General features: G+C 47.9%; 1 protein-coding gene across 3 annotated transcripts in view; it reads right to left on the reverse strand.

The window, feature by feature from the left end:
* The window catches only part of Prrx1 (paired related homeobox 1), a 65,472-nt gene extending 56,087 nt beyond the window's left edge, over positions 1 to 9,385 (reverse strand). For 2 of the 3 annotated variants that reach the window (XM_050158386.1, XM_050158387.1), the window contains exon 1: positions 8,183 to 8,716. In XM_050158386.1, coding sequence (XP_050014343.1) covers positions 8,183 to 8,423 — 241 coding nt within the window. In that variant the 5' untranslated portion in view covers positions 8,424 to 8,716. The other variant, XM_050158388.1, reaches the window with a different exon arrangement.
* Positions 9,386 to 13,346: the final 3,961 nt, after the last annotated feature.

A 13,346-nucleotide genomic window follows, 5' to 3' on the forward strand; every position in this document is an offset into this window, starting at 1 on the left:
GCATTTGTCGAAGAAACGCTGCTAGGAAGTGAAAAGGAGTGTAAGCATGCAAATAATTATTTAATGCTGCCTGGTCCGGATTAATTGTGACGCATGAAAATGGCAAGGTGCAAAGATTTAGAATCAGTATGTTTTCCATTAGGACCTTCAGTTCTGTGGAACTAATCAATGACCCCGAAAAGAAACCGAATACAATAAACAATCTCCCTAACTACAATCACCAACAAGTTCCTCACTGAGGACAGGCCGGGTATGGTAGCGCATGCCTATGATTCTAACTTACAGGAGTCAGAGGCAGGAGGATTACTGTAAGTTCAAAGCTAGTCGGGTCTGTGTAAGAGTTCCCAGATACCCAGGGCTGCATGGTGAGACCCTGTCCCAAGAACCCCCAAATTAAAAATAAAATAATAAATTGAGTTAGCAGAGAGGAAGAATGCAGGTAGCTATCTGGCATAATATATCTACTTGAGCTCGACACCCCTCTCTTTCAGAAGATGCCAGAACATAATATTTAAGGGATGCTTTAAGTTCCAGCACCGAAATTGTTGAGGCAGGGGATACACAAAGAAAAGAAAGTAAAAGGGACTGGGTGCTGGAACAATGCTCTCACCACCCACAGGGCCCAAGCAATCCTACTGACCTCTTGGCAGCCCGGCACTGGCTCTGTAGAAAGATTGCAAGGAAACATGAGAAAACGTGTATCTCTGCATGTGCCCACTTCTGGCCAGGCCCTCGACTTCGCCCATAGTGAAGCGGACTGACCTTAGCACATTCTGGCACAGGGTTCTGATTGAGTTGTGCCCTTTGGCCTTGAAGTTGTATTTCTGAGTCTCTTTTGAAAAGATTTGGCCTCCTTGTATGTCCTCAGCATATAACTGAGAGAGCACCCATCTGTTTTTATGCTTATTTACAACTGCACCTCCTTCCAGCACTGTGAGGTCCTTTAAAATATAACGACATGAGTAGTGAGGATAACATAGCTGAATGGGATGAATGTCCTCGCTCTCTGACACAGGACTGTGGGAAAGTAATCCCCCTCACAACTCTGGCCTCCTGCTTCTACTTCTACTGAACATCTCGGGTCAGATCATCTGGAAAAGTTCGCATTCGACGCCATTTATGATAAGACAACAGTATCTTCATTGAGTCATTGTGCTTCCTTCAGAGTTGCCTCACCTCGCTCTAGCCATCCTTAGGTAAGAAGAGAATTAAAAGAACTGTAACATTTACCAGGGTGGGGGTGTAATAATTTATCCTAAATTTCTTCAAGTCTGACCATAATGGATCAGATTTAGGGACTGGAAGTTGCTTCAAGTGTTCAGATTTCAGTACCATGCAAGAGTTGGGGCAGTTTTTGCCTTCCTCTCAAGGAAAAGTGTTACCCTTACTCCAGGGGGCCAGATTTCCTGCCCTATCTGAAGACTCTAAGGGTTTCCATTGCAGTCTGAAACATCTTGCTTATACCAGCCAAGATTCTACCTCTTCCTTTAAAATCTCCAGCACATTTGGATACACACACACACACACACACAGAGTTACATTCACATTTGCAGGGCCAATCCCCACCGGCTCCCTAGAATCCACACACCAGTTCTAGAAGCTATAACTGATGGCCCCACCTCCTGCTACCTATTCCTTCTTACCCTGGAATCTTGATCGGAGTCATTTCAAAGGAGCTGAGTAAAGTAGCCCTTTTCCCTAGCAGCTATCTCCATGTTTCTGTCGAGCTACAAGTGCATGGAATAGATTCATACAGTCCCTGAAGTGTCTTCATGCTACCAGGATTTGCTGTGTTCTCCTGGCCTAGGACTGGAGTCTTTTTTTTTTTTTTTTTTTTTTTTTTTTTTTTTTTTTTTTTGGCAAAATAACCTCAGCCCTGGAAAACTGCACCTCCTATTGGAAAGAAAAGGCAAGGAGGAACCAGTCAGACTAGGTTGGTGGTCCTACCCTGCAAAATGCAGGGACTTCTGGACCAGCAAGGAGGGGGGATGTAGGTGGAGTAGGCAGGTTTGCATCTTCACTTGGGCAGAGACAAAAGCAGTTCAAATCAAGGCACTGAAGACTGTGTTTTGAAATTAAAAATCTTTGTTCAATTAATTCCTCTTTACCTAATACACACACACACACACACACTAGATGACTACTATTTCTCATGAACATTCCAAGTTTATTCCTTATTTGAAGTTGAGCCTAAGGAAACCGAGAATTCTCAGGAACTGAAACTCTCTCACTCTGCAGAGTAGCAAGGAGTTTTGTGCACTTAGGACCCAAGAATGTATGTGGTCACAACTCAGTCCTTGTCCCTGTATTTGAGGACCCCACAGAGGACAGAAATCTAAGATCTTGACTGTACCTGGACTCTTCTAAAAGGCCACTGTGAGTTTCATTTGGCATGATTTTTATTTCTTTCACAAGACGTCCATAAGTGGTTACCAAGAGAGGGGTGGCAGCATCCCTCTAAACTACCAAGGCTGTCACCCTCTGTAATCAGCTTCTCAGATGTTTTTAATTAAGCAATTTCAATGTCAATGAAATTCTGTAATCTTTAAAAATCTTACTGCAAAATTGATATGTCATAGAGGTCTGTATGAACAACTATTTGAGACTTCTATCTACGGATATCAAAAACTACTAATATTCAGTCTCCAGTAGAGACATCTTTCTGTGAAAATAAATTTGCTAACTTACTTAGAAACGCCCATGACTGTCCTGCTCTCCGTTCTCTGCCGCCTTCATCTATACTGGCCCAACCAGAAGCCACAGTTAGAAAAAGGAGGGCACAGTGCTTTGCTGATATTTTCATTACCGCTTGAGAATATTGATTTTTTTCACTTGAGCGTTGTTAGCCTGCACACCAAGGTCTTTGATTTTTTTTTCCCAAGAATCCAAATTCGTGTGGATCGATACCATTATCAAAGACATCTACATCTTCTTTCTCTTGATAAAGAGGGAGTTACAGTATAGGAAACCCATGGGAGGTGGTACCTCAGCATCAGAGAAAGTCGGAGAAAGGAAGGAGAAATGGTCAGTCACGGGGTAATGCTCTGCATGCAGGTAGTTCTCGAATTGTTGGGGCACACAATGGCCATAGAGAGCTGGGCACTTAACAACAATAAAATTTATTATTTTTTATACATGGGTCTAGCCCTTAAAGTCCCTGTTATTAAATTTACCAAGACTTAGCCAGAGCATGCTGAGACCCATATTTTACTTTTCTTTGGGAAGAAGACTACTGTCCAACTAAAAATCTCTTCTCGTCCACCCCTAACCCAATGCAAAGCCTATCTCCTTTTCTATAAATACCCCATTCCAGGTTCAAAGTGCTTCCTCATGTGACTCTTCCAAGGGGTTAATAAAAAGAACATTCCACAGCATGCAAAGAGGATGGAGCCTTAAGCTGGAGGCTCCCTGGGGTCACAGTGCAAGACCCGAAGGCACAAAAGTTTGCAACAACTGGGTTGCAGCAGCTCTAGCATCCTCCCCAAGGAGGGGTTGGGGGTCTGCTTTGGCGGGAGGCTCCCCCGCCGCTGCAGTGGGCCGGTAAACACCACAGAAGAAGACAAGTGTAAACTCTTCAAAATAAAACAGTTGGTCTAGGAACCCTCGTAGCTGAAAATCTACAGCTGTCAGTGGATGCACAGGACTCCATGCCGCCGGCCTGGAGCAGCGGACAAAACTCTTCAGAACTCGGTCCTGGGTAGAAGTAACACAAAGTCTGGGACTTGAAGTCCGTGCTATCGAAAAGTACCCGCTGCTTTGGAATTGATGCTTCACCTAGGGCACGAGCTGGCATTAGTGGTTTAGGAATGATTTATTCACTCCTGTTGTAAAATCTTAAATGATTGACCTGGGAAGACAAAGGAACAACTGACCAGGGTGCCAGGGTGCGTGTGATCCACTGCGGAGTCTGCCTTGCTACCCAGCGCCCTGCCTCTAGGGCCTCTTAAGAAAGGTCACCAATTGCGGAGCAAAGGCTATGGCTAGTATAGGATGCTACAGGGTATTGGAAAAGGTTTTACAGAGAATGAGATCCGGGCAATGATGCCTAGAGCTGATTATCTGTAGCCTCAAAGAGTCTGTTCAGCCTGAGCCCTTGACTCCTGTGAGGCCCAATTCCCTAACAACTTCAAACCCCAAGTCGTCCTTGATCCCCAAACTTCGAAGTTACTGGATTGTCTTTTTCTCTGAAAATTTTAAATGGAGGCCACCAGGCTCTAAGCCCCTGTGCGTAAAATAAGCAATTCACCAGCCTTTGCATTAAACTTAATGCTTTGGGGACTCCCTTGCTCCGGAATTTCATCCCCTACTCCCATAAAGAGAGAATTTTCCAGGCCACCCTTAAAATGATTTGCTTTATTATCTCCATCTTGAATTAAGATCTTTGAGGCCTGAATTCAAATTCAAAGTACAAGAGCGGGGGTCATACATCCCAGGGTGGTGCTGCGAAAGATACTTCTGGCGCCATAACTATTGCGAAATGAGACGCTGCGGGGAGAGAGGGAATTAATATTATTTTGATGCGGATTCCAACTGGGGAGCGCCCTAGAGAAAGTTCCCGCTCTCCTGGGCGTTTCTCTGGCATAGAGGAACTGGGGAGCTGGGCCAGCGAGAGTGGGTTGGTGGATCTGGAGGGCGACCGTCTGCCTGCGTTTACACCTCTCCCTTTGAGACAAATCGATTTCCCGCGCCGCTGTTCCGCATCTGCATCCACCAAGGGCCGGGACCCAGCTGTGCCCGGGTGCACACTTAGCGCTGGCTGGTGAATGCGTGCGTGCGCGCGCGCGTGTCTAATTGACTTTCCGTCTACCTTTTTATGACTACATGTGTTTCCAACAAAAGGTCTTATTAGGACAATCTGGTTTCACTAATTTAGAGGTTGGGAATGTGGAAGGCAGGCGTGTTTTTTTTTTTTTTTTTTAAGAGTTTGCAGAAGTTGAAATTAAGAAGTTGACAGCGGGATGAACTGTCCTCCCAAGAGAAGGTCTGCTTGTTTTTATGAGTCCTTACTCTCTCTTCTTACTTATCCCTGCTCTGCCATCACCAGCGTTCATACACCAAACGGCCCTCCACTGGTTTAGCCGCTAAAGGATCCGAAAAGACTGAGAAAAATACACTGGGAAAATAAAAAAAATAAAATAAAATAAGTTCTTCCACTGAAGGGAAAACAGAGTGAGAATAAGCCCCCACCTGGGGAGGAGCGGGAGAATAAATAACTGACTTGCTGTAGGAAGGGTCAATAAGGACTCCTTACTTTTTACAACAGAGCTGGCAAGCAGAAGCATCTGTTGGGTGTTCCCATCTCTTTGAAGGGAAGGGTCTGTTCCTTTCCCACTCTGAGCACCTGATGCCCTGTGAACTTCCCCCATCCTTTGTGACCCCAAGTGTGATCCCTAAATCCCTTACAACCAGATCTCTGCAGTAGCTCCCCTCTATGCCGGACTCCCCTCTTCTCTGTCTATAATCTGAGCTTTACTGCTGGCCTCCAAGCTAGAGAACCAGTGATCTTGACTTCCAAGTAGCTCACAGTTTTCTCTGCTTCCTGCCTGACATCTAAGAATAAGGATGGGGTTCCATGTGGCTGCTTGTCTTACCAGACAAGAGTCTCCTGTTATCACCCCCCATGGAGAAGAGGAAGTCAGAGAAAACACCACTACCAAAAGCAACAGTTTCTTAGTACAGCCCTGTGGGTCATCTCCCAGCAAAGGCAAAGTCAGCCTGTGCCTATGTGTAGTTTCCCTGAATTCTTTCTCGGTTTTTGGTGCTTGTCACTTATACCCCTTACCCCAGCCAGCATCTGTTGAGTAGTGACTGCCCTGTTCAGTGCACCCTTTCCCTAGGCTAACCTTAAGAGGCTCAGTTTCCTCTCTGGGTCCTCTCTTCATCGGCCTCTCTATTCCTTACAAGTATGAATGAGATAAGGCTGGGTTTGATGCAGGCAGATTCACAGAGTCCTGTCCCTCTCTCTGCGGGCAAAAGATTCCCCAACCCAGCTGGAAACCTTATGCTTGTCCAGGAGATTCCTAAGCATGATGTGACCTTGGTAGTTCTATGCCCAAATCTCGTAAAAACTATTCTCCAGCTTCAACCAGCCTCAGGGAAGCTTCTTCAAATCAGCTCCACAGTGGCCTTGTTGGCCTAGGTTTTCTGTATCCCTACTGTAAGACCACGACACTCCTCAACTCCCTTCTCCTGTGGTTTCCTTAAAGGAGAAAAACAAAGCAAAGCAAACAAAATCACTACTTTCTGTCTGCTTCCAGACAGTTTCTGATACTGACTGCCTCTCCCTCCGTGGCTTTTGCTGGCTGAGGCCAGCCTTGGTCCTGCTTTTCCTATGCTCCAGCCTTCTCTTGGAGCAAAGCAATACTGCCTCCTCTCTCCTGCCCACATTGGTATTCTCCACAGCAGTTTCCTTACACCTTGTTTTCTGTGGGGTAGTGTGTGTGTGCGTGGTGGTGTGAGGTTCCAACATCCAGGTCTTCAAACAGTGCTAACTGCTGGGACAGATCATAAGTCGTAGAGAAACTGTCCTGACTGTCACAGAGCAGCTACAACTGGGGTTCCAGGTACTAGTGTCCTTGTCTTTGTTTTACATTTTCCCTAATGAAAGGTTTTTTTTTTTTTAAATAACCGTAGAATTTCATAGCCCATTTCGTTGGTGCTTCAGATACCCCATCCACGAGATACCAGCTTCCCCCAAATACTTCCCAGAATAACTATAGATCCAAACCTAGTCCTTACCCAGGGTTTGGGGACTCTGATTCTTCCTGGGTGTGGTAATTCAAATGGCTACTTCAAACCTCTTCATCCAGTTTTTGTGGCACTCCGTGGACCCGATCCAGAGCTGACTGTCCCCCAGGTTACTGCCCTCTGAACTAGTTCAATCCTAGTAGACTGCAGAATTTAAGGCAGAACTAGGGACCAGCACCCTGATCTGATTAGGGCTCTCCAGTGGCCTGCTTCAGGGAGCCTGGCCCCCACCACTGTGCCTAGGTACCATTACCAGCTGTTTCCGATGCCAACTTGCTTCGAATGTCTTTTTTAAATTATTATTTGGAAGTCTAAGAAGGCCAGTGTCTCGAAAGAATCATAGACTGTCCAGGGTTCTCCAAACTACAAAGTTCACGAAAGAGCGATCAGCATAAAAAGATAAGGAAAGAGTCATTTTCGAACTTTCTTCCGAAAAGAAATAGTATCTATCTGTATGCATCTGACTAGAAGCCACTTGGGATGAACCAGGTGGCAAGTGTGTTCCATACTCAGGGACCACCAGGACACATGCGTGTGGCCAGTCTTTTTGTAAGGGCAAAGTTAATAAGTCTGAGATGAACATTTCGTGGAGAGGAGGTGGGCAGTGGGCGAGGGTGGGTAAGGTAGCTTGTACACTGACGTTTTCTAGAAATCTAGGTGCCAAAAGGCCGCGCGACACAAGGATTTAGGCCTGCAACCCGCGGTTCCCGGTGCCCCTTTGGTGCTAGATCAAGTTGGGCAGAGTTTTGGATTTTGCTACTAAAAAACATTCTTCTAGCTTCACCAGGGTTTGCCCTAACAGATGGGCTTTTGGCTCCAGCTCAAAACTGATTCGCGGGTAGAAGCGACAGCAGGGGGCAGAGAGCAAGGCTAGGCTACTAGGGCTGGGCATTCCCGTGCTTCCCTTGGCCTTTTCCAGGCCTGGGTCACAGACACTGGGGGGTGCAACCTGAGTGGCTTCTGCCAGGTTTCCTTGAACACAGTGCTTTTCCTTCAGCCCCACAGAAGAAGCGCTCCCAAGGCCCACCCAGCATCTTTGTTGGCTGTTTTCTATAACGGAGGTGGCTGTGCAGTCTGCGCTCTGGCCAGACCGCTCCTACCCTGGCGCGGACCCCTGCGAGATTTCTGGCCGCTGCTCCTGCCCGAAATCGTGATGCAGCCTAGGCGGCTGGAGACAGTCGTGGCCGCAGAGTCCCTGCCTGGGATCGCCTGGCCTCCCAGCGTCCCTGGGCCTCCGAGTCTCTTCTCCAGCATCCGCTAGGCTTACACCCTGGCGGAGCCCTTTTTTTTCTCGGCCGTCTTTCTGCGATCAGCCACTTTTCCCATCTTCACCTCTTCCAGAAACCTAAGTCTAGAACATGGTCCCGCAGCCCTTCCCGGGCCTCCACCCGCTGTCCCCAGTACACACTTCCCGGAGCACGCGCCCCTCACTCACTGTCCTGCTGAGGGGTGTCGCTGCCACTGGTCAGTCCCGGTGACTCCAGCAGGCTCCGGCCCGCCTCGCCCACACTTTCGTCCGCCTGTGCCGCCACCATGTCCCCGGCTTCCTCCAGGTCTAGCAGGTGACTGACGGAGAAGTTCTTTTTCGCCTGCAGGGTGTCGAGGTTGCCCGGGCTGTCCAAGCGGCCGCCCAGCGCCGGTTGCCGCTCCAGAACGTGCCCGTAGCTGGAGGTCATGGTCTCCCCTCCAATCCCACCCACCCCCCTCTTCCCGCTCGAATCAACACCAAACGCTGTGGGCGCGAGGGGGGAGAGGAGCCGAGTGGGGAAGAAAGAGGGGGGAGTGGAGGGAGAGAGAGAGAGAGAGAGAGAGAGAGAGAGAGAGAGAGAGAGAGAAAACCCCCTTCTGAAAAGCAGAACTTTCGGCACCAGTAACTTTCCCGCAGCTTCGGTTGGTCCCCTGAAGCCAAGTCCGGCGCGGTCCAAAGAGACAATCCACACCAAAAAGTTAAAAAAAAAAAAAAAAAAAAAGTTACCCTGTGCTTAAATCAGGAAGAAAAAAGTATCCCTTCGAACTCTCAAAAAGCGTCCACACACAGACACTAAAAATAATAATACGGGGGAGAGAGGAAAGGGGAGGCCAGCAGGGCGGGGGAGTTAGGCAAACAGAAGAGAGAAGAAGGGGTGGAGAGAAGAATCAAAGTGGGTTTAAAAAAAAAAGGTTAAAAAAGTTATTCCCCGGCAAGAGTTCAAGCACCAACAGAAGGAGGCTTGTTCCAGCTTTAAAATGTCTTCAAGAAAGCGCGTTCCCCTCTCTGCACTCCTGTGGATTCTCGGGAGTGACTAGGATTTCAGGAGAGTGATGTCTTGCAGATGTATTAGAGGGCAGGATTCTCACTTTACTTTTCGTAAGGAGAAAAAAAATAAGAAATAAAGAAGTAGGGCTTCAAGAGTCAGCAGAGGGCGGCGGGTCCCCCCTTCCCTTCTCTCTCTCTCCCCTCTCAGTTGAGTTCCTCTCCCCTTCTCAGTCGGATCAAGAAGCTCTCTGGCACTTCAAAAGGCACAGACTGGCATGGAGAGGGGGCTTTGTAGGGAATACAAGAAAATTGGAGACCCCTGGGAGGGCAGATCTCCACTTAATGGGAGCCTGTAATTACGTGGCAAAGCCTTTGTGCGGCGCCTGACGTTTTACAGACCCCCTTTCTCCATCTCCATCTCCTTCCTCCTTTCCCTCGGACCGAAAAAAAAAAAAACTGTCTGATTAAGAAAACCCCCTTTGCGAGAAAGAGAGAGGGAGGGAACAAGAGAGAGGGAGAGAGGGAGGGAGGAGGGCCAGAGAGGGAGGGAAGCAGAGAGAGCCCCTTTGGATTTTTAAAATAAAGGTCTAATTATCATTCCCTCGCAGTAGTATCACGGAGACGGAGGAAAAGGAGCCGAAACCCACAGTCACTTTAAAGGGGCTGATTATTTTGTTTGGGCATTAACTCCTCCGGATTTGTTTGAAATTCTTTTGGAAAATCTCATTTGCATGCTTTGATAACAGCTGAGGGCAAACTTGTTAGGAAAAAAAAGAATGCACATCTCTAACAATCAAATCTTCTGCTGCCCCGCCCCCGGCAACTTTTCCTGTAGATTTGTTTTGGCGAAGAGCACAGGGAGAGTCTGCGACAGAAAAGCAAAAGAGCAAGCCTACTAAAGCTCCTTTGGCTCTGTAGAGACAGCCTATTAAATAATGTAATAAAATAACAAGAGCGATAATAACTGGAGGCTCTCTACGTTCTAAAGGCGGCTTGGAGAGTCATCAGCTTCGAATGGATTCGAGACTTTCGCTGCCACCAGAAACCTCGAGGCTTCCGACAGCAGAAAATTTACATATTTATTAAACCGGAGGAAAGTCCATCCTGATCGGTCCCCTACCCTTCCAACGGCTGTAATTTCTTAGGTGTGGCCATAGTCGCTTTCCCAGGCGACAATGTGTTAGCATGGAGGCTGCCCAAATTGGACCAGACGAGAGCACCCTGACTGAGGGATCCGAGAGCTGGGGGAACTGGGGAGCTGGGGGTAGGTTCTTTGCTAATCTGTGTTCAGCGGGGTGCGGTCCTGGCAGACACCTAGTCAGAGGACGCTGGGGTTGAGGTCTATGGACCAGGCTTGACAGAGGACAGAGAGGTGCTGGCGGTGTTTTCATGACCTGTTGGAATCTGGTAACAGCTTTAATAGTCTCATTAGGAATGAGTTACTATATGGCCAGTAAGTAAAATAGTAAGTGCTTATTTGTGGGGTTTTATGTTCTTTAAACACACACATACATAACGTTTTCCCTCACTCCCTTGATTGCTAGATTTCCCCCTCCTCCTGTAGCTATGAGGTTGAATTGAAAAGGAGGAAGGGTCCGAGTGTGTGTAAATGGTTTCTGGGCTCCAAACGGCCATAGTTAGCCCAGAACTTCCAGCCCTGATCTGGGAAAAGAACATTTGATGCCATCAAAGGGTTGCAGATTGAAACCAGATGTGCGCGCCTCGGTTCTTTCCATGCATTTAATTAAGGAGCCAGGATGGAGGAGACTTTTTCATCATTAGTCCACCCGCTGCCCCTCCTTTTTCCACCCCTCGCCTCTCTCCAGCCACTCGTGCCCCCGACCGGCAGCCCCCCAGCCCCCCCAGCCCGCCAGAGCCTGCTGGCCACTCAGGCTCCTCAGCCCAGGCTCCGAGCTGCGAGTATTTGTCTGCCAGTGCCTGAACCAGGGAAGCTAGTTAGTTCTTGCACTGGGAACTTGCGCGTGGGTGGGCTAGGCAGAGTGGGAGCGTGGGTCTCCCGGCTGTCTTCGGAGATGCTAACGATGAGGCCTTCAGAGCCATTCCTTGGCGTGGAAGCAACTTAACAGACAGGTTAAAGTGGAAAGTTCTCACCACCATCTCCAGAGCTCTCTCAACTCTCTTGGATAAAAGGAGTCACCCTTTCTTCCTTCTCTAAGACCAGCTTAGGCTCCCACAGCATCAGTCTCCCTATGTCATTCCAGAACTGGAGTCTCACAGTCTCCAACTTTACTTATATAGTTGGATTTCTTTTTCTTTCAGATTCGAGAATTGTCATTTGTGACCACCCCCTGCCATCGCACCATAGAAGTAGTTTTGTTTCCGTCTGCAGCCAGTATGGTTGACGACCCCGGAATATTGACAAAGACAAGAGATGATGGCCCATGCCCAGAAATATCATCAGATGCTTTCCCTTGCTTTCAGTTGCCCTTTTTTTTCTCTATGGATAGGAGACAGGTTTTGAAAATCTCCTTAGGGTTACCCATGCATATATCAGCCACTTGCAACACTATCAGCTAGGGTGCTAATGGTTTCTACAGGAGCTTTGGAGATATACCTAAACATTTGTGCCCCAAATTTGCTTATGTAGTAACAAACAACAGCACGGAACATATAGCAAATTCAAACATGATATTTTTCTAAGGTTCAAATGCAAACCAACTTTGGTGCTTGCCGGTCTCCCCCATAGCTTCCATCTCTTCCCTAGAAACCAGAAGGAAGGGTCCTTTGAAATCGGCGGGCACAGAGTGTACTCAGGTCCTCTAAACTGGAACTCAGGAACAGAGTCCCAGAGAAACTTGTATCCTTTAGTACCTGGGGAGGGCAAGGCAGGCGGCTGGGCTACCTCCCAATAGGGGTTAGAATCCTTAGAGGCTGTGCTAGCTCAAAAGGCTCCTGGGACCTTGTACTCTTCCTAGAAAGCCTTGTAGGCTTCAGCTGTGCGCGTTTAAGTTCTTTACTCTGATCAGGAAACTTAGGCTATGACCCCTGCAGTCAGGGGGAAGGCTTGGCTGCCCTGGGAGAATTCTCTCTGAAGCAAGTCCTTGGGGAAACCTGCACCCTGCTGAACTGTCCCCCATTCCATCCCAGGCTTTTTCAAGAGCCTGTGAGTCCTGCCCCCCCCCCCCATCTCCTTTTCTATTAGCAATTACAACCGGATTGGGTCTACATCCTGATTGTGTTTACATATGGCATTTGTGATTTGTTGAGATTCTGGATTGCAATTAAAAACTGTGGAATAGCCCTAGGAGGAAATTCAAGACTTGGCAAACAGCACCGACATCAGAGCCCATGCTTGGGCAGGAGAAGGTGTTCCCAGATCCCATGGAATCAGCCTTGTTGCTGCTCTACAAGACACTCAGCTCAGGGCTGGGAGGTTTTTGTCTCCTATCTCCTCTCTGTCCAGGCTCTTGGATGGCTTTTTGGGTGGAGCAAGGAGAAAAATGTTGAACCAAGTTCTCTGGGCTCAAGTTGCAATTACCAGAAGAGCCAAGAACTTTCCGAATTCTGGAAGAGAATGGCCATCTGGCATAAATACACCAGGAGAGGCTGTTCAGGGAAGCTCTGGCTACCAGCACGCAGTCATCTTTCAGGCAGGGCGCTGGACTAGCCTGAGCAAATAGAAGGCCCTAGAGGAAAGTGGCCCGGCTTTGCCTTTGCAGTCCTTTAATTTCTATTTTATTTTCCAAAGCGGCTTCCTTGGAGGAAGGTTTGAACACGTGTAGGTTTTTCCTTGCCTTTAGCTTTGACTCCTATCAATCAATCATTATTTATTACTAAAGTCTGTAACTTTGGATGATGTAACTTACCGAGCTTTCTTCCTAATAATCCACCCAGCACCCGACACTGGCTTTCCACCCATTCTTTTAGGTCTAGCCCCTTTAAAGAAATTCCCGTTTTCAGATTCCTCCTCTTCCACCTCAGTGGTGGGTACAAAGCTAGAACCAGGGAGGAGAGTTGCCGAGATACTAGACCTTGGTAAGAAAAACTTTTGGTTGACAGCCAGGTAGTCTTGGGTGGTCCTGCATAGGCTTGATAGTGGTTATTGTCCAGGGTTTTCCTGGCACGAGAAGCTGGCAAAACATTGCCCCATCTGGCTAGCAGGATGCCCCCCACCCTAAGTGAACCCCCTTTGAACTAGAAGTCAGGAGCTGTGTTCTCTGACATCTTAATTTACTGACATGCTAATCACGCATGACAAGTCACTGGTTCCATGACACATAAAGAACACAGTATTACCCCCATGCAAACAGCATGTCAGGAGTGGAGCTGCTTTCCTGATCATGACTGACAATGAAGTACATAGTCATTAACAGAGAATGTGGGGATGCTAGCTGGAATCTGC

The sequence above is a fragment of the Alexandromys fortis genome, unplaced genomic scaffold (assembly GCF_014885135.2).
Source record: "Alexandromys fortis isolate MF-2015 unplaced genomic scaffold, M_Fortis_MF-2015_v1.1 scaffold_97, whole genome shotgun sequence".
Taxonomy (NCBI): domain Eukaryota; kingdom Metazoa; phylum Chordata; class Mammalia; order Rodentia; family Cricetidae; genus Alexandromys; species Alexandromys fortis.